Genomic DNA, 21280 nt, shown 5'->3' on the forward strand with positions numbered 1-21280 from the left:
TCCAGAGAAATGTTATGTGCAGTTTTTCCACTGCTCAGGTAAAAAAAACAGACAGACACACACAAAAAAAAGCAGATCTGTCAAGTTCTTCTGACAAACAAATACGTTAACGTTTCGTACTCTGAAATGGAGCAATGTTGTGCGCCGCTGGGGATTTTTCTTTCCTCTGTCTGTGACACTTCTGTAAAAACAGCCTGTGATTGATTAGCAGCAGTCCCGCCTCCCAGCACTTTATTGTATATAAGAGAAAGTTCCTTTTCAGTGCTTGTGCCGAGTAGATCTGCTTTCATCGTAACCAGTCAATCAAACTTTAAACAGTGCAAGCCCCCAGGTAAGAGAGATCTACGCCAGGACACCTCCGGCTAACTGGTATCTCCGCTGGGAGTCCTGTTTTGCAAGATACAATTGAGTTTTGTTTTAGGATCAAAGACTGATGGGGTGACTGCCAGCTACCCCGCAACAATTTAAGGCTTGTTTTTGATCCTCTTAAAATGGCCTGGCTGCGGGCGAGAGAGCGAAGCCTGATTTTGTGGGCGCACTTTCTTTGGATATAAATTATTCTATATTCAGGTGGAAGTGCTGGCGAGTAAAGGGTGTCCCATGTGATCTTTAAAAAAATGCTCTGCAACTATTGTACAACTTTTCCTGCAATGAATGTCCTTGTATGAATAGGATGTTATTAAGACTTGACCATATAGGTTGCATGTGTCCTCTTTGTCATGAGTCTCTCTCTCTCTCTTTCTATGACACACGTTATCTAGACATGAATATGGATTCAGACTGCAACATGGCTCCAGTAACTTCCGGAAACGGCAAACTTCGCCAGTGGTTGATTGATCAGATTGACAGTGGGAAATATCCCGGGCTGGTCTGGGAGAATGAAGACAAGACGATTTTCCGCATTCCTTGGAAACACGCCGGGAAACAGGATTACAACCGAGAGGAGGATGCGGCACTTTTCAAGGTAACACGGCACTTTCTGCCACCCCATCTCTTCGCTTTCTCTACTTCTGATTTTTCTCTCTCTCTCATGGGGGGAAGGTGTTAGTTTCCTCTTTTTGTAAAAATAAATGCACACAATGCCTTTTTTCCGCTTTTTTCTTCAATGTAATTTTGTGCGTGATTACTGATCTGCTGCTTAAATCAGCGGGTTCTAATGTAATTAACCCTGTCCACTGTATAGCAATTCCCCTCACCCCAGGTTTCTGTACTCTCTGTTTACTGCCGCTCTCCCTGCTTCTATAAGGGCTCTTCATGCTGTCTTGTGACCCCATGTGATCTTGCTCATGTCATCAAAGCAGTGTCGTGGGAGAGCCACCTCCAGCCACTTAGTTGTATTTCGGATAAATGAGGTATTCGGACAAATGAGGCATTACCGTGTAACCCGTCAGGGCAAGCCCACAGTGTTAGGCGATGGTGGCGGAGATAGGCACATGTGGGAGAAGGTGGCCCCGTTCTCAGCCGCGGTTCGACCAAGTATAAAGCTGTAAAGCCGGGTTGCTTTCTATTACACAGTGACTTGCACAGCACTGTACATACTTTCAGAAAGCTACAACGAGATTTCAAGTAGGCGTGCATGAATAATTGTGGTCTAAATTCACATCGTAGATTTGGACAACAACACCGGCAAAACTTTTGTTTCAGGGAAACTGCACCATTGCCAAGAATGCGTTTGGGTATTTCTGAAGACACTGCCCGATGATTTTGTACAAAAGTTGTCATTGTAGTGACTCACTACACATACCAAATACGAGATATTATAATGACTTATTCCCACAGATCATTATAGTTTCTTGCAAACAGGGTGACAGGAGAAAGCTCGTTTCTAATTAAAACATACCTGGGGCTTTCCCAGCTTCCAGTGGATAATTATCATTTCAACATGTAAGGCTATTTGATTAGTATGATTTGTGCAAAATGCATTATTTATTTCTAAATTATGTATCCAATCATTATTAATGAAGACATGCTTACAGTAAATGAGTCTCAAGACCTGTTTTTGCTTGTTTTGTACCAATTTGAATGAAGTTAATGTACAGTCCATGTCAGGTTATAGAAAGTTAGGACATGTAATTTCCCGAAGTGACAATGCCCCAAAAGATACACTACACATTTCTGTGTTTATAGCTTGACTCACCAGTTTTGCATTCATGATGTAACTCTATAGTTCTGTAGATCGTGCCCTGGCTCTGGGATGTAAACTCTGGGTTAACTTCCACTCAAAAACTAGATAACCAAGGAAAGATTGTTTGTGATGTAATTCAAGAGATTTATAATTAGTCTGCTAATTACCCCACTATCCACCAAAGGAAAAAAATGTGTATGCACAAAGGTAACAAATATACATGTTAACACCTTCTTTATATTAATTATACCATGTCAGTTAACTGTCACTCATCATTAGCTAGTGCATTCCCCAAGGAAATGCTGCTACCAATTAGAATCCACTTATGAACCAATCAGCACTTTTATCTCATATAGAATAATTATAGAAGTACCTTTAAATTATATTCTTGCAAATTATACTATTGAGTGCAAGATGAAATGTTTACTTATTTTCAGCAAAACCCAATTTCTCTACTAACAAACAACTAATCATAGTTAATTTAAAGATGGGTAACTAATCATTTAATTTGAGATACACAGCACATTCCTTAAAAATTGAGCATATATATATATATATTATATATATATATAATATATATATAAAATGCTTTTGAACGAATTATGGAAGGTAACAGTCTGCGGAGAAAATACTTTCTGGTTAAAATGAACATTGTATGGCTACAAAAGTATCTAATTTATTCATACTCAGTAGTTTTCAGTATGCCGAAGTATTTAACATTTTGCATTTTTTGAGAGTAAAGTTTCTACATCCAGCACATCCATTATCTGCCTTGTGTACATCTCAGTTAATAATTTATCATAGTGTCTTTATACATTGTTTATGAAATTGAGTCAAATGTAGTGATTTGCTAAACTCATTCTGACCAAATCATTTCTCCCAAGGCTTGGGCACTTTTCAAAGGCAAATTTCGTGAGGGAATTGACAAGCCAGACCCCCCAACTTGGAAGACCAGACTGAGATGTGCCTTAAACAAGAGCAATGATTTTGAGGAATTGGTTGACCGCAGTCAACTCGACATCTCAGATCCATACAAAGTGTACAAAATTATTCCAGAAGGAGCAAAAAAAGGTATTTGTCCCCATTAACCTGCTCTTTCAATTAAAATTTTTAAAATTTGGGAATGTAGTTTGGATAAGATAAACTTATTGAACAAATATAAATCAAAACATCTTCCTACCAGTCCCTGAATAAATTAAGATTATGGGAAATTGCAGCAATTTCCTTTCTAAGTTGTTTCAAATTCCTACCATGTTATTCATTTTAAGATTTTTTTTATTCAAGCAGGATCAAAGCAAATGAGTATGGAAGGTCCACAAATATCAATTAACCACCATTCATATCCTACATATCCATCGATGCCACCCCAGGTAAGTGAGAGCCCTGAATTTAAAGCATTCCAGGTAGCAATTAACACTCTACTTCTTTGAGCTAAAAAAGTGTGAAGCAATTAATGATTTTCTTATGGTTATTAGATACCCAACTATATTGTACAACATGAACGTGGCTGGAGAGATTTTGAACAGCCTCATCCAGAACTCTCCTATCAGTGCCCAACTGTGCCATTTCCTCCACGAAACCACCATTGGCAAGGCCCTGGTTGTGATAATGGTAAGAATAGTTTGTAATAGCTTGTGTAATGGAAGCTAACTGATAGATTAAAATAATTGTGCAATCAGTGTGCAAAAACATGTGCCTCCTTACTTGTAAGACCAATTCTCTCCTCATCCTGCTGTAACTTGTTGTAAGATGCAGCTTTTGAATAACTGTACCAAGATTATCCGTACAATGAATTCATCCAGCCACTCTCAGTTTTACTTTCATATATGCAAGGTGGATCAAAAGACAAGGGAGCCAAGTCACAGCATTACTGGGATCTTTTAACTGGCTTTAACAAGTTAGTCTTTGGTCCAGTCATTGCCAAATTAAGTTATTTGTCAGCAGTGGCTTAGTTGGTAGCACTCTTGGCTCTAACTTTGAAACTTTCAGATTGTAGCTCAGAACCAGAGAATAGAAAACCAGCACTTTAGTGCTACAGCATCAAATATGTTGGCTTTTGATTGATTATACTAAACTGTGTTGCCATCAGTCCTCTTGAAAAGAAAACTCAGAGCATTGTTTTGAAGAGAAGGCAGAGTGCTATCGCCAGTATTCTGGCCAAAACTGATCTTTCAATTGGTACCAAAAAAAGTAGATAATCTGGTCATTATCATGTGGTTGTTTATGGGAGCTAGGTATGGTAAGCATGTTGCTATGTTGTCTAGTTTGCAACAGTGCCTGTACTTGAAAGACTCTAAAATGCTTTGGGACTGTGTGATCATACAGAACCTAATTAAACCGTGTATATTGGGATGAAGTATTTTCCCTAATATAGTAAAATTTGGGCTTAATCCTAATATAGAACATATTGCTGCTGACTCATTGGAATGTTAACAGAAGAGATTAGTCAGCTCTTCAAAGTTAATTATGCAAGTCTATTGCAATTAATTCATAGAGCTGTGCAGCATGCAAACAAACTCTTCAGTTCAACTCATCCATGCCGACTAGATATCCTAAATTAATCTAGTCCCGTTTGGCAGCACTTAGCCCAAAAGTCTCTAAAACCTTCCTATTTATGCACCCATCCAGATGCCTTTTAAATGTTGTAATTGTAATTGTGCCAGCCTCTTTCACTTCCTCTGGCAGCTCACTCCATACATGCACCACCCCCAGTGTGAAAAAGTTGCCCCTTAGGTCCCTTTTAAATCTTTCTCCTCTGCAATCTCCACAAATAGCAAATATGTTCAACAAAATTGAGAAGCACATTAATTTCTATAATTGCTGCACTTACTTTTAAATTTACAATATTTAAATGGATTGTGCAATGTTATTTTAATTGTTAGAAACTGCATTTAAATCAATGTTTTTTTCTCATGGTTTGCAGGTTATCAAGTGACTGGATCATTTTATGCTTGTGCACCTACTGAATCGCAAGCACCTGGTATTTCAATAGAACCTACTATGAGATCTGCTGAAGCACTGGCCCTTTCAGGTAAGTCAACACATGTGGCATTTACATAATAGCAGTACTTAATCCAAGCTTTGTTACCTCTAGACTTGACTATTCAATGTTATAATTATTGCCTCCTATCTTCACCCGACGTAAACTTGAGTTCCTCCAAAACTTCTGATGCTCATATTCACACCCCAATCCAATTTTGACCTTTACCTCTATGCAACCTGAACTAATTTGACTTCAGTTTTACCAATATCTCTGCTGCAGAACTCATGCCCTTGTTTTCAAATCCCTCCATCATCACCTCACCTCTCAGAATCTCTGACACCTGCTCCGAGATCACAGTCCTTCACCAAGTCTGGCCTCTTCCACAATCCTCATTTCAATTGTTCCACCATTGCCTCACATGCCTTCAGCTACCTAAGGAATTCCCTCTCTCAACCACTCCGGAACTCTAACTCCTCTGTTCCCATGATGCTCGTTTCAAGCTATTGATTTGTCCAACATTTTGATCATCTGCCTTACTATTCCCTTATGTGGCTCAGTTTCAAATTTTGTTTAATTAGGCTCCCTGTGATATACCTTAGGATGTTCCACTACATGAAGAGGGCTTCATCATTTTAAATTGTTGCCTAAAAGCTTAATCAAACCTTTGATAGCTAATCAAACTTAAAACCTTTATTATCATCTTGTTTATTATGAATACAATTGAGAAAGCTACAATAAACAGTCAGCTTTGCTTTGAATAGTTAAATTACCTTACATATTTTAACTTACCCAGGTTTTGCAAACTGCAAAATAAACCACAAATAAAAACTCAGTTTAATGAATTGAATCCTACAGGCTTATATTAAAAACTTGCTAAGTGCCTCATATTGCAACAATGTAGAATGGCTTGAGGAGCCAGAGAACAGTATTTCTGGAATAGCAAGTAATAAGATAATTCTAATGAATATGTCAATTTAAATGATCTCCAGTTTTGAGTTGTTGTTATAAAACGTAAAAGGTATTTTTGGGAGCAGTAGTCTGGTGGGGTTTTCTTCTTTCTTTCTAACACAAGGCCTATTGTTATGAATTAAGTTTGATAGTTCAAGCAATTAAAAAATATCCCAACATTTAGCAACTTTAATTTTATGGAAGTGGAATTTAGCTGTTGATGTATAAGAAATGAGAGAGCGCGTTTTCATCAACAGGCATATTTAAAGTGCTTACAATGTGTACAATTAAGCTTCCGCTGCATAACTAAGTTGCTTGTAAACAAATACAGTAACTGAGTGCCTTGAAAATGCAATTGTCATCTTTTTCTGGCCAACTATCTAGTTTTCTTTACTTGCTACATTGGCACTGTGATCCCCTCTCGTTGTTCCACCCATGATTATTTGCATTTCATTTTGCCCATTAGCAATTTTTAAATGTGGATCAGCACAGTCAAAAATCTGACAATAAAGCTACTGTCCTTGTGTCCACTGTTAAATCTAGCCATGCGTCCAACCATACAGTTGATGGCAGACTCTTCAGTTGGGTGCAGAAAAAGGGACGAAAGCTTTCTAAATTGGACAAGTGTGACCTCTGATCCTGCCTGGTATTTCTAAGACTTCCTTCCGGCCATCTCCAATCCCTTGACTATCCCATCCTTCCCCCAACCATGGCCACAAGATTGGCCTGAAGAATCAAAAATAACATAGAAGATGAAGAAGAAGGGAAGGATGATTTCATTGATGAACAAAAGACAAGAAGATAAAAAATTGAAAACGAAAATTGAATCAAAATACAAGCAGCCAGAAAATGAAAAGATTGACTTGATAAGAGAACCATGTGTTGAGAATAAACAATCCATTTTTTAAAACAAAATTAAAGGAGGGAAAATTATTCACAGTGAAGAAAGAAAAGCTAAAAGAAAAAAAAAGAAGAGGTGACAGGTGGAAGACAAAAATGATGTCACAATTTGCCAAATGTAACTTTGGATTTTTGAAAATGGACTTGGGAGTCTTGCTTTTGACTCTCAATTATAAAGCTATTCTTACTCCTGCTTATGTCCAAAATTGGCTATGCCGCTTTTAGAAGTCACCAGGATCTTCTGAATTTCAGAATGTGGGTTCCGCCTTTCGAGCTCTGAAAGCTATTTGCCATTGCTTGCTGCTAATGAAGCTGCATGTTTGAATATGAACTGATTGATTCAGTCAATCTGTGTGGACAAAAGACTTGGACCTTACAAAGGAACATGTCCAAACACCTTGCAATTATTTTTTATTTGCTGAGAATTATGTCAATGACTTTCGGCTTGCTGATTATACTGAACACATCAATTTGATTTGCTTTTGCAGACTGTCGACTACACATTTTTTTGTATTATCGAGAAACCCTGGTGAGAGAAGTGACAACAACAAGCCCTGAAGGTTGTAGAATAGCCCATGGCCAAGATGATAAGCTATTTGCAGCTAGCAACATAGATCAGGTGCTGTTCCCTTATCCAGACAGCAATTCACAACGCAAGGGTATTGAAAAACTACTCAGTCACTTGGAGAAGGGAGTCCTGCTGTGGATGACACCTGATGGTCTCTATGCCAAACGTTTGTGCCAGAGCAGAATCTACTGGGAAGGACCTTTAGCACCATACAGCGACAGGCCTAACAAGCTGGAGAGAGACCAAGTCACAAAACTTTTTGACACACAACAGTTTTTAGCAGGTAACAGAGGATATGTATTTTGTAAGTTATTACATAAAATTACTTCCATGGAAAAACTGCAAAACACAAAGTCAATGTATAACCTTTGCAAGTTTGTTTAGGTGTTAATGTCATTTCAATGTTTCAACACTTTTATAAGTGTTGAGAAAGGAGATGTTTTGTTAATGGGAGTCAAATTGTAAATGGTTACTTAATATTCACCATTTTAAAATTAAAGTTGAAAATGGTGGTAACATTTAATTTAAAATATTGAAATATTTTTTTTAAAATGAAGATTACTTTGGGATGAATAGATAACTTCTGATTATCCTTTATTGTACTAAATTGAAGACAAGTAGTTAGATTTTGATGACTGTTGAACAGACAGTTCCATGTATATATATTTAAGACTAATGAACTGTAAGAATAAGCATTATTTTCTTTCATCAGAACTACAAAGCTATGCACACCATGGTCGATCACTTATGCCCAGGTTCCAAGTTGTGCTCTGTTTTGGTGAGGAATTTCCAGATCCACAGAGATCAAGAAAACTTATCACAGCACATGTAAGTTCCCAATAACTATGAAAATATGAAAGCAACAATCTGTAATTGAGGTAAAAACTTGCACTTAAGCATTTAATGCTAAGAATTAATGAGGTGATATGCAGATTACCAGCAATTAGTCATTTTAAGTGTATGATCTATTCTCAATATGAGGAAATGCCAAATAACTCAATCCCTCTCTCACTCCTGAAAAGTTACAATCATCCCAATCGGTATTTTTTGTATCTCTTTTTCTTTCACGTTTGTTGAACTGGTGGATAGTTCCTCTTTATGCAGTCATTTCATTGACTCCAAAAAGAAGTTGCAAATAATCACAATAAAGAAAATGTAATCAGTGACAGATTATTCATTGATTTGGAGCTTTGTTAATAACCAAATGAACTGCAGATCTAACATTTGTCAAAGTTTTAAATGAAAATAGCAGAAGTCTCTGCTGATGGTGGGGACCCTTAACTAATGGCAATGCAAATCAGAAAGTTGTAGACAGACCAATCATTAATGCTTGGAAGATCATGTGTAATGTACAGCCAGATTTCCAATTTGTGCCACTTGCTGATGAGGCTTTCTTGCTGGCAGTACAGACCTGTCAACTTACCCATGTAGGAGGTATTTGAAATTTGAACGTTGATGAATCTACATGCCTTCAATTTGGTGCCATGTTCTATATTATTTCAATAGATGACCTAACTCATTTATATTACTCATAGACAGATTATTTCAAGCATAGTTATAAAATTAGCATGATTTAACATCACTCTAAAACCAATATGAGGGCAGGTAATGATTACACAGTGGGAAGAATGGACAATGCCGTTTGGTCATAGTACATATTCATTTGGATGAAATTAGTAGGAAAAGTGTATTTAGGCAATTAATGAGTGGAAGTTCACAATATGAACATGGGTGTTTTGATCTGCGTAAGGCATTTAGCCTCTGAAAATAACTGTTGCATAACTGTGCATAACATGATTAAAACAGAAATTATTTCATTATTAGCATAACATGCAAATTAAAATATTTTTTAAAGATTTACTTTGAGAAGTTGTTAATGGTTGCATGTATCTCTTGCGATAAGAGACTTGAGAAGCAAAAATCTCCTCTTCACTCTTAGTGGCAATTGAAGGTTAATCATCTCAGTTACAGGACATCTCTGCAGGAGTTCCTTGGGATTATGTCCAAGGCCAAAATCATCTTCAGCTACTTCCTCAATGACCTTCCTTGCATCGTAAGGTCAGAAGTGGGAATGGTCTTTGGTGACTGCATAATGTACAGCACCATTTGCAATTCCTGAGATACTGAGAATACCATTCCATGCCCAAATGCAGCAAGATCTGGACAATGGGCATGTTTCCGATGACAAGTGACAGGTCATGTCTGTGCCACACAAGTGCAAGGCAATGACCATCTCCATAAAGAGAATATAACCATTGCCCCATGATATTCAATGGCATAAAAATCCTGCACTAACAACATCCTGGGGGTTCCCATTGACCAGAAACTGAACTGGACTAGTCATATAAATGCAGTGGCAGGTCAGAGGCTAGGAATTTTGCAACTTGTAACTCACCCACTTACTCCCCAAAGTCTGCCTACCACATACAAGGCTACTGTCAGGAGAATTCCAACAGCTTCCTGGATGAACCAATGTTCAACAAGTTTGACATCATCCAAGGCAAGCGTATTTGCAAATTAATTTAATTAGCACTACATCCACAAACATTCAGCCCTGCATCACTAGCCCTCAGTAGTAACAGTGTGTATATCTACAAGATGCACTGTAGCTATTCGCCAAGGCTTCCTTGACAGCAACTTCCAAACCTATGACCACTTCTATCTAGAAGGACAAGGGTAGCAGATACATGGAATACCTCCAAGTTCCCCTCCAAAAAAGTAACCATCCTGACATGGAAGTATATTGCTGTTACTTCAATATCACTGGGTCAAAATCCTAGGACTTCCTTTCTAACAGCATGTAGGTGTACCTACACCAAATGGACTGCAGCTGTTCAAGAAGATAGCCCACCACCACCTTCTCAAGGGCAATTAGGGATAAGCAATAAATGCTGGATGAGGCAACAATGCCCACATGCCATGACTGAATAAAAACAAATCATAAAATTGATTCTAAAAAACCTTTTACACTGTTTGTCAATTACAAGTAGAGCTTATTTTCTCTCTGACAGATTTGCTAAAGTGATATTCAGATAATATATAGTAATTGATAATCAAAACAATGGTAGAGTTGCATCAAAAATACATTTATCTCTGCAATTCTGACTGGATGGTGAGACACTTTGTAATTTTAAAAGTTTAAAGTGCTGCAATCTTTTACTGACCCTGAAAGTCTTCCACAAGTGACATATGCCTGTCTCGAACAGATATGTCTTGTACATTTGCTTTGATGTCTGCTTTTTATTCATTGTGTAGAATACACATTACCCAAGAAGGTTAGCTTTCTAACATCATGTGTTGCTTGTTTCTCATTACACCTCTCTTTTATTTTGGCTGGCATGTACCCTTCCAATTGAAAACACCCACCCTTGACCCCCACCACACTATCTTAAACTCCTTGTCTCTTTTGATTTTTAGCTAGCTATTGGAATGCATATGAGAGGCTTAGGTGAAGTCTATCCATTCAATTTTTCTGCCCTAATCACTTTTGGAGATATTTGGTCATTGGGAGATTCGTAACAGATTGATTGAATGACACCCCGATTTGATATCATATACTGGTGGTTCACTATGCTGTCCTCTAATGCCAGCTTTTAGATTACTGTGTCATTTATACAAATTGGTCGTGAAACACATGACTTTAAAAACCAAATCTCCTTTGGACTTACTGGTGAATGATCATGAACAATCCGTACCATTAAGCATGTCTTCTGATATTTACTAAAATAACGCTTGCCGAGAATTATCTTTCACTGTGTGTAACACATGCTAACCCATGTCTGAATAACTGATGTTGCACCTTCCCCTTGATGAGAATACCTTGACCCATCACTGTGACCCAATATTGACCTCTTTATTTCTTCACCAAGCAGCTGTAAAGTGAAGAGAAACATTTGAGGTTTCCCTTTCATAATCGTGCAAAACATTCCTATGATTGCTTTTTTGCCAGATTTTCAAGTAATATAAATGTACTTTTTTTTTAGATCGAGCCAGTGTTTGCCAGGCAGCTTTTTTACTTCACTCAACAGAACAGTGGACACTTGCTTAGAGGGTTTGAAATACCTGATCATGTGAACAGCCCAGAGGATTATCACAGAACCATTCGACATTCAATCCAAGACTAAAATTATGAAGACAAATAATTGTTATTATGCTGATCAAATGACGAATCCAGCCCTTCTTGTTCTGGTGTGCCATTGTATTGCATCGAACTGGACATCAGAAGTCATTGAATCTACAGCTGAGGGCTGTGCCACAACACTGTCCTGACAATATTACATTGTGAGAGATGAAACATTGTGACAAACCGACTCCTAATAGCTGATGATTTCATGTTGCTGTTCAGGAATGAAGACACATGAATTTGCCCACTTCTCCTTGGAACACGTTTTGTTGTGTAATCCAATGATTTTTAAAATATATTTATTTTAACATTTGTCATTCTCAGGGAATTTTTTTACATCACAGATGTAAAAGTGAATTCTGGGATATAATATCCTATATGATTATGTCTTTTACTTTTTTATAAATAGTCATTTGTTAATTTTTTAAGCTGTTAAACAGTTAGTTTTGTTCTATTAAAATATGAAGTCTAACTTCTAAAAGACAATTTAATAGGTGTTATTTTCATTGTTATGAATGTGTCAACTTTATTACCATGAAAATGAATATCGTTTGAATATAACCTTTTGGAAACATTTCTTTAAATACCAACAAAAAGCAGCAATCCTCAAAATTCTATAAGTAACGACCCACAACAAAAGTCAGTGACACAATATGACAACTGGTTAGACAGTAATTAAAATTAGCATCAGACCAGTACTGAGGCTTCCTGTTTTCATGTTAGTCAAATGACTTTTTTTTAAGTCCCATGTTTACCAGCTGTTATTAAGCCAGTGGAGCAATTCCAGATATGAGGTACAGAATCAGTTTCTTCCTGGTGTAGGCTGCTCAGTCACGAAGGGAACCTATCATGATAAACTATTGCATTACTTTTTTGATGCTATATGTAATGCAAATGAGCAAAATAGTGTTGAAAGTGCACTCGCCTTTGTTGATGTCCTTCAGCCACAGGCCACAATTACTTTCTTTGAGCTGTTAAGAGCAAGAAATTAGGTTAACTTAAATTGTGCAACCATTTAACAAAAATGATTTGAGTTCTTTCTCTTGATTTCAATTTATGGCAAATTATGTTTGATTATAATAGAAAGGTTCACCTCATACATTGAATGAGAATTAATAGTTTATCTTCAACTATTTTTTTTCTTTAAAAATTATTTTTGTAGAGCACCATTTAGAATATTGCTTCCGATAGCACTGAAATCAAAGTTGCCAAAAAAGGGACGAGAAAAGACTAATCCGACGGTGTATACTTGCATGTTTAGGCACTAAATTATTTTGCAGCTTAAGTTGCTGAATGTGTGCACTGACAACATTTGCAGCAAGGGCATTTTGAGTGAACAAGATATTTCTGTGACTGTAAGATGTGTGAAGTTCACAGCGCAAGTACTAAGAAGAAAGTATACATCAAAGGATGTAAATTCAGGTACATAAAGGAATGAGAGAAAGATTGGATCAAGAGACAAAAAACTAAAGCCAAAGAAAGCTTAGAATAAATGAGACTTCCTAGTTTGCAAATTTAAAATAAAGTCAACCAGCTTAGATATTTTAGCTCTCAAGGGATTTTAACCTAAATCTTCTAATCCAAAGGCAGGGAATGTATAACTGCATTACAAGATCTCCTCCCATCCATTCTTTTTGAGTTGTTAAGTTTCAGTGCCCGAGAAGTTACTTTTGGCTTCATTAGAAGGGTGCGAAGATTGATTTGGACAATCCATTTTTATCTAGTGAGTTTAGTTTGTATTATATGTTGCAAAAATAGCCATCTCACACTATTCAATGCATTTAGATTGTGAATCGGGTAGCAAGATGCCATCTTTGGCGAAATACTTCCAACAGCCTTTTTCCAGTCTAATTGTGCACTTCTCCCACATTTGAGTTAACTGAACTATTGACAGATATGTATCGAGGAATATCACTATCCCTACCATTGTTTTGAAATGAAAACCTGTTGTGTAACAGGTGTGGTTATGTTTATCTTATTTGCTATTTAACAAAAGCACTTTTGAGAAGAGATGGCAGTTCTATGCCAAGGAACTGGAAAGTCATGGTGTATGTCTAATGTGTTTGAACAGAGCACATTGGCCCAGTAAACAAACTGGTGGATGCAAATACCGCGAAAGGCATTTTAACCAAAGTAATATTAAACTAGCTAATTGATATTAAAAAGACACTAATTGTATATTGAATAATGGCCTTACACGTATATTAAACAATTTACCAATTTGCTGCAGTGCCTGAACTTAGTGCCCTAATGTGGAATGGGAAACCTTAGACTTCTTAAGACCAAAGATAATTGTCTCAGGTAAAAGTCATCTCTCCTCCTCGACAGTATAAAATGTACATAAATAGATACTATAGGTTGGTCTGCAATCTTTTATATAATGGTAGTTAGGGTTAAAGTAATACAGTGTTGTTTTTATGTTGATGGACTGGTCTGATCCTATAGATAACTTAAAAAAGTTATTGTCCATCAATTGAAGTCTGCTTCAGGGATCATAACATTCTTTCTAAGATAAGGTTGCATTGCAGAAGCTAGATAGTCATGTGTGTAATGATGTTAAAGAGGGATTTGCATACATGGCATCTTTAGTGTGCTAGGAGAAAGTGAGGACTGCAAATGCTGGAGATCAGAGTTGAAAAGTGTGGTGCTGGAAAAGCACAGCCGGTCGGTCAGGCAGCATCCAAGGAGCAGGAGAGTTGACATTTCAAGCTTATGCTCAAAATGTTGACTCTCCTGCCCCTCGGATGCTATCTGACCATCTGTGTTTTTCCAACGTCTTTAAACTGCTCTCTTGTTTATGTTGGTTCAGGCTTGCTGACCTATTTGCTAAGTTCTAACATTGTATTTACGCAGGCAACTGATAGAAAAAGTCTAATGGTATTTATTTTCCCATTTCACACCCTCAGTCAGGGTCAAGTATTTAGAATGCAGACATTGGCAGTGAAACTTGGAGTAAAACCATCAAACCTATGCTCAGTATGTTTAGTAACTTAGCATAAATTACAAAATGAATAATTGTTCTACATTAGAATGCACTCAGAAAGGGAGTGAACAGCTAACTGATTCCACATGGAGCTGACATAAGAAGGAAAGAAAAATTAGTAACCTGAAGTCTAAGCAAAGGCTAGTACTGTAGAGTGAGCTAGAAGGCTTGAACTATCTTATTCTTCCTGTATTTTTAGAGCTGCAAGCACTTTCAGCATTATGGCAAGTTAATTACATATGCAAGCTAGAAACACGATGTCAGTAGACCTTTGAGATGTTACAGTGAGAGATTAAGTTTGATTTATCCATTGAACTGTCAGGCCTTGGTTTAATTAAACCATCACAATACACATGGTGTAAATTTAAAATAAGATATACTTATTATAATAATGCAATTATGCATTCTTCTCTGTAGTTGATTTAATTAAGAAATGCTAATATCTAATGAGCTGTTTATTATATTTGGAAGTTTAAGACCTTCTAGGGCTCAATACTCATCTCAGGCATTGTCACATTATATAGTATTGGATTATCCGCCCACTCTCTGCAGAGTCTTATACTTATTTAATTTATTGCAGGGGAGGCAATTGTCAAGCACTTCCTATAACAGGCAGCTAATCCAAACTGTTTGGTTGATGCCCCTACCCAAGACAGTGCTTAGAAAAAATAATATTATTCTGATTCTCTGTTTCAAACTGACAGAGATTAAAACTAACTTATTATAAATAAAAGCTATTAGAACTATCAAGAACCGTGGCATAAAAATGATTTTTTTAAATAAAGAACCCTTTATTTGTTGAATGAAGGACAAATTGAACTTACATTTAATGACTGGCCCTCACATGGTATAATTCTAAAGGTGGGCGGTTTGTGTAGATTTATATGCAGATAATAATAGAGATTTACTTCACTCATTGTTGAGCAATTGACTAATGATAGTGAAGAAGAAACTGTTTAATTAACTATTGGTGTACTTTCTTGTGTAATTTTACATGTGGAATAATTGAGAATGAACAAATTTGTCACTACAACTTATTGTTCTTTCCAAATCTTTCCTTTTTAGAATGGAAATTTGAATTGACTCCCTAATCACACTGAGTTACTGCAATTTACGATAAAACTGTAGCCACAAAATTGTAATACACCACAAGGGTAAATTTCAACAGAAAGGAAAACAGGATAGAGTAAAACCTCATGCCCTTTAACAACCTGATTCTCAGAGATGATGTTTACATCATTACGTGTAGGAGCGGGTGGAGGTGGGGAAACACCAAACACATCCTGTACGTGCAACAGACAGAACAGCTTCCACCATTCACAAAATCATTACTTTTTTAGCAGGTCCCAGTCTCCACATCCGACATCGACCAAGTTTCTTTTGTAGCTATGCTTTTTTAAAACTATTTAATTGAATTGACATAGGGATTTTTTTTTGGGTTGTTTCAGTTTTTTTTTCTTCACTTGCGGAGCCCTAACCACTGTATATCCTCTTGAAGTGAGCATCCTGGTTTGAAATCAAAAGGACTGGGTCTTTGCTTCATCTTGGATGGTTTTTAATTTTTTTTTTGTATACATTTTACAGTGAGACATATTTGAACCTCATATAGAAAGGAAACCAACCCAATCAGCTGAGTGGTTAATTTTTTTTTCTATTCAGCTACTTCCCATTTCAGATTAAAATAGTGTATTGAATGGCTTGCTCCTCCTACAGTGCATAGAAATGATTGTCTGAAAGGAGCCACTTAGCATTGACTTACTCCAATGGACCTCATCCTTGAAGGTCTCTGAGGGAAAATCAGGCCTGGTTTGGGTACTGATTGCTATGGAGTGATCTGGCTTTGTTTAAAAGGGCATATATCATAGGCTGATCATGTGCAGCTCTTTTGCAATGAAGAGGCTATCAACATTCATTGTTTAGGCTCACAAGGAAAGAATGCTTACTTGAGCAATATACTAGTTATATGAGTCAGTACTTTAGGGGAAAGGGGAGAAAATTGGGAAGAAGATTGATCTTACTTTGGGACTGGAATTTTTTTTCACACAGTTGATCAAACCATTCAGTATTGGCTATCCACCCTTCTTTCTTTTACTTCATGAGGAATGCTTTAAAATTGATAAAATTGATTCTTGGGTGGGAGGCTAAAGCCCCATTTTCCATTTTCATCATCTTTCTCTTCTTTGGAATTTCTTCATCAACTAATAGTTTCTGTGCCAGAATTGCAGCTATAAGGAGCCTGTCCTGAACCGTCTGAAGTAACACTCAAGGTATTTTCTGGGAAGATGAAGCATCTTCTAAATCTTAAATCTATACTTTGTTTGTGTAACTGCTGTGAAGTGAAGATTTGGTTGGTATTCTAAAAGAAAGATGTCAAACAAAGCAAATGTATTCATCAGCCAAACTCTTATGTGAACTTGGGCAGAACTGTACAATCCATTATTGCAATGGTGTCTTGGAAGTTGAGAATATCTCAACCAGCATCTTCTTTTTTGAGTGTACTGAGAGCTCACCTTAGGCACCAAGTAGTTCCATCCACGCCATGTTGCTCCTGGTAGATCAATCATCGCACATTTTCAATTGCTGAGGTATGGAAGGGAGGGTTGGAGGTCAGGGAGCAAATCCTCACAGAATAGAGTGGAGAATATGTAAGTGAGTGTGAAGTGAACTTTGACAGATTCTCAGAAATAAATGGGGCAGTGGGCAAAATAAAGTTAATTAAATAAATCTTGTACAGTGGAAAACTAGTCACGTTTTTAGATATGTTTCTTTTGTAGGACGTTTTCAATTTTTTTACAGGATGTGAGTGTTTTTAAGTGGGCAAGCATCTATTGCAACTGCTTAATTACCTTTAAGAAGGTGAGAATAAGTTTTCTTCTTGAATCACTGCAGTCCTTGATGTGTAAAATACTCCACAGGGCTGTTAGGAAGAGAGTTCTAGTATTTTGACCCAGTGACAGTGAAGAAACAGCAATATGTTTCCAATTTGGGATTGTGTGTGGCTTAGTAGTGGCATTCCCGTACATCTGCTGCCTTTGTTGTCATAGATGGTAGAATTAGTGAGTTTAGAAGATGTTGTCAATGCAACCTTGTTGAGATCCTGAGGTGCAGCTTCTTGTTGGCATGCATTGCACAGTTCCAACCCTAACCCGTTGGTGAAGACGTTGGAAGTTGATGGTAGTGGATGAGGTACTAATCAAGATGGCTACTTTGTCCTGGATAGTTTCAATCTTCTTGAGTTTTGTTGGAGCTGCGCTTATCCAGACAAGTGGATAATATTGTGTTACACTCACTTTGTAAGCTACTGCATCTCCATGCTAATATACATTTGCTGCAGGCAGCCAGCAGGGATGTTTATCAACAGCCTGAACTATCAATTGTACTTCTGCCACTAATCTGTGTATAACATTGTGCCCCTGAATTCAGCTTTGTGACAATCTTGTTGGACTTCAGAATTGGGAAAGGTGCTTTGCTGGTTCCACCCCATACACATATATAGTTGGAAACTCAACCTTATACATATCTCTGTAAAATGTAGCAGCCCTCACAGATTGCCTCACTATCAATGTCAATCAAAAATAATCAAAAACTAGAGTGTTAAAAAGGGTGATTCCCACTACTTTTAAACAGGCTCGTCCTGAGAGTACTTTTCTCTGAAAACCTCTCTTTGGTGTTACCACTTTAGTTGGGGATATTCATGTTCAAGCTTTTTCAATGTGAAGTTGTCCAATTTTAAGGCAAGAATCTAACAAAACTGTGAATGTATTTATATTGATAAACAGGACATTGCTTCGAATGTTTGTGTTACTCCTTGATTTTTTTATTTAAACTTTGCCGGTGATTTTAGTGAAAATCTTCACCTGAATCCTTCTGAAGCACTTAATGAAACTTCTCAATCAGAGACTGCTCCCAGAGAGTCAGAACAGCTTCAGAAAAGATCAAAGAATGTTGGATGTGGTGTTTGCTGTTAGACAGCTCCAGGAAAAATGCCAATAAAACAGAACAAGCAACTTACGAAATCATGAGGGGCATGGTTAGGATAGATAGGCAAAGTCTTTTCCCTGGGGTGGGGGAATCCAGAACTAGAGGCCATCGGTTTAGGGTGAGAGGCGAAAGATATAAAAGAGACCTAAGGGGCAACGTTTTCATGCAGAAGGTGGCACATGTATGGAATGAGCTGCCAGAGGAAGTGGTGGAGGCTAGTACAATTGCAACATTTAAAAGGTATTTGAATGGGTATATGAATAGGAAGGGTTTGGAGGGATATGGGCCAGATACTGGCAGGGTTGGTACTAGATTGGGTTCAGATATCTGGTTGGCATGGACAGGTTGGACCAAAGGGTCTGATTCCCTGCTGTACATCTCTATGACTCAATGACTAGACTCTACACCACTGAAAGTCAGAAATTATTAGACCTTAGACATAAAATACTGAAGTTTTATTGAACGTGTTTATTTCCACTCTCCATATTGCTCATTGATTGATAGGGAAAAAGTGAGGGCTTCAGATGCTGTAGATCAAAGCCGAAAAGTGTAGCGCAGGAAAAGCACAGCAGGTCAGGCAGTATCCGAGGAGCAGGAGAGTCAACATTTTGGGCATAAGACCTTCATCATGAACATTCCTGATAAAGGGCTATCAATTCTCTGCTCCTTGGATGCTGCCTAACCTGTTGTGCTTTTCCAGCGCCACACTTTTCGATGATATATTGTGCTGAATCATACTGGAAATCAGTTAAGTGTCATTATTGGTGAGCTTCATAGAGGGTGTTTTCTCTGTAAGGCCTAGCAAGTTTCCTCATGCTACAGTCCAAATTTTGCCTTATTAACGATGTACCACATTCCCGTGGAACCCCTATTTAGAGAGTCATAGAGACATACAGCACAGAAACAGACCCTTCGGTCCAGCTCGTCCATGCTGACCAGATATCCCAAATCAATCTAGTCCCACTTGCCAGCACTTGGCCCATATCCTTCTAAAACCTTCCAATTCATATACCCATTACTTGTCTTATTGTGGGATTCATTTTGCGATTCCTGGCACCAGCGCCCTACTTGAATGGTCATTGTGACTCCAAGCCAAGTGCTGTTGGTCTGGAGGTGTGCTGCACCATTCTGTTTATTTGTTCCCAGGTATGGCAGATTGACAGGAAAATGGTGACTGCTTTCCGGACAGAGACCTGGAGGTCGTGAGGGTGAAATGTTGCCGAAGAGTAACAGCTGAGCACATCGCTGCCACATCTCCACAGCTGGCTGAGGAAGAAATACCCACATCACTGGCATTCAAAGGACTGAGGAGACCAGACTCTTGCTCAGCCCCAGGCAGGAGATGACCCTGACTTTGAAATGAACTATCAGACACAGTAGCAGTGGGCTGGGTTGGCATAGGCATTAGACCCATGAGGGGTTACAGGAAAGCAGCAGTGCTGTTGGGACTTTGGGGCCCAGGCATGCGAGCTCCTCCTACCTTCATTTTTGTCTGGTCCCAAGGAGCATCAGGTCCAACTCTCTTGGAATCTACCCGATAAGCATCAGACTCCTGCATTTCATTGCTCCAGCCATTGGTGCTTCGCACTAACAGCACAGCAACAGGGAAACAAGGGATATTGACCTTGCTCTGGTTGCCCCTTCCCTTACGTGGATATAGGGCAGTGCCAATGGGAACCAGCCAGAGGAGGGACCACACACGGGACCGTCCAGAAATTTCATCTCAGGACCACTTTTGAGGTGGCCAGGCCTTCAGCTGTTACTGGGCCTGCCAGCCTACCTCTGTAAGAAGCTAAAGCGAGGAGGGTGCACTAGCCTCTGTGGTGGGCACACACAGCATGGGCAGACCCTCCAGACACAAATGCCCACAGGATTGCCCAACCAAAGATCCAAGGCCAATGGGCCCCATGGTAGGGCAATCTCCTTTCACCCCAGCTGCAGGATGCAGGACATAGTGGGATAGATAGAAAGAAGACCTGAGGGCACGGGTGGCACTTCATTGTAAATACATTTTCCCTTATTTCAATATATCTTCACTTTTCATCCTTAGCAATATGAACAAATAGTATTCCAGCTGCAACTGCAATATTGAAGGTACAAGAGGCTAGCTATCCTGAGCACTACACAATATGTTATGGTCCAAGGTGTGAACTGATTGGCTCCTGCGCCATGTGATGGCTCTAAACACTTTGAAGGTGATTGCTAGTTTGGCAACCAGGGTCAAACTTGCTGGGCCATAACATATTACTGCACATCACAGTCATTATTGGCATTGATTCAGAACATTATATGATGCGATCAAGAATGCTCGAGGCTCGGGCTGTAGCCTATATAGTAGTTTAATGCCTAAGACTCACATTGTATGTAATTCTTGCATGTGTCTTTCAGCTGTACTGTATGGGTGTCTGTGTAATTATTGTGCTCATTGAAAAGCCTTCACCTCCCCAATGCCCCCAGTCCCCAAATTATCCTGTCAACATGCCAGACAGAAACGTCTCCCCATTGAGGCTGTGGTGTAGCTCTATGTTGATGACAGCCCCACAACCCTGCTGCATTTTCCCCTTCCCTTTAATCTGTCCCTGCATTCCAAATAGTTCTTATATCTGCATCTCAGCACGCTGCTTCCAAATCTCCAAATTAAGTTTCACAACTTCCTTCCTGCAGCACTG

General features: G+C 38.4%; 1 protein-coding gene across 2 annotated transcripts; it reads left to right on the top strand.

Annotated features, from left to right (window-relative positions):
* The first annotated feature begins 278 nt into the window (after positions 1–278).
* LOC132832328 (interferon regulatory factor 4-like) lies at positions 279–11967 on the top strand. Of its 2 annotated transcripts, none has more exons than XM_060850250.1 (9): positions 279–331; positions 762–964; positions 3010–3196; positions 3410–3495; positions 3601–3736; positions 5049–5156; positions 7445–7807; positions 8237–8352; positions 11508–11967. In XM_060850250.1, the coding sequence occupies exons 2-9, from the start codon at positions 764–766 to the stop codon at positions 11646–11648; spliced, it is 1338 nt and encodes a 445-aa protein (XP_060706233.1). In that variant the 5' UTR covers positions 279–331; positions 762–763; the 3' UTR covers positions 11649–11967. The 2 variants fall into 2 exon arrangements, with proteins under 2 accessions (XP_060706233.1, XP_060706234.1); XM_060850251.1 differs by having other exon boundaries at positions 3413–3495.
* The last annotated feature ends 9313 nt before the right edge of the window (positions 11968–21280 follow it).

Source organism: Hemiscyllium ocellatum, chromosome 34, assembly GCF_020745735.1.
Source record: "Hemiscyllium ocellatum isolate sHemOce1 chromosome 34, sHemOce1.pat.X.cur, whole genome shotgun sequence".
NCBI lineage: Eukaryota > Metazoa > Chordata > Chondrichthyes > Orectolobiformes > Hemiscylliidae > Hemiscyllium > Hemiscyllium ocellatum.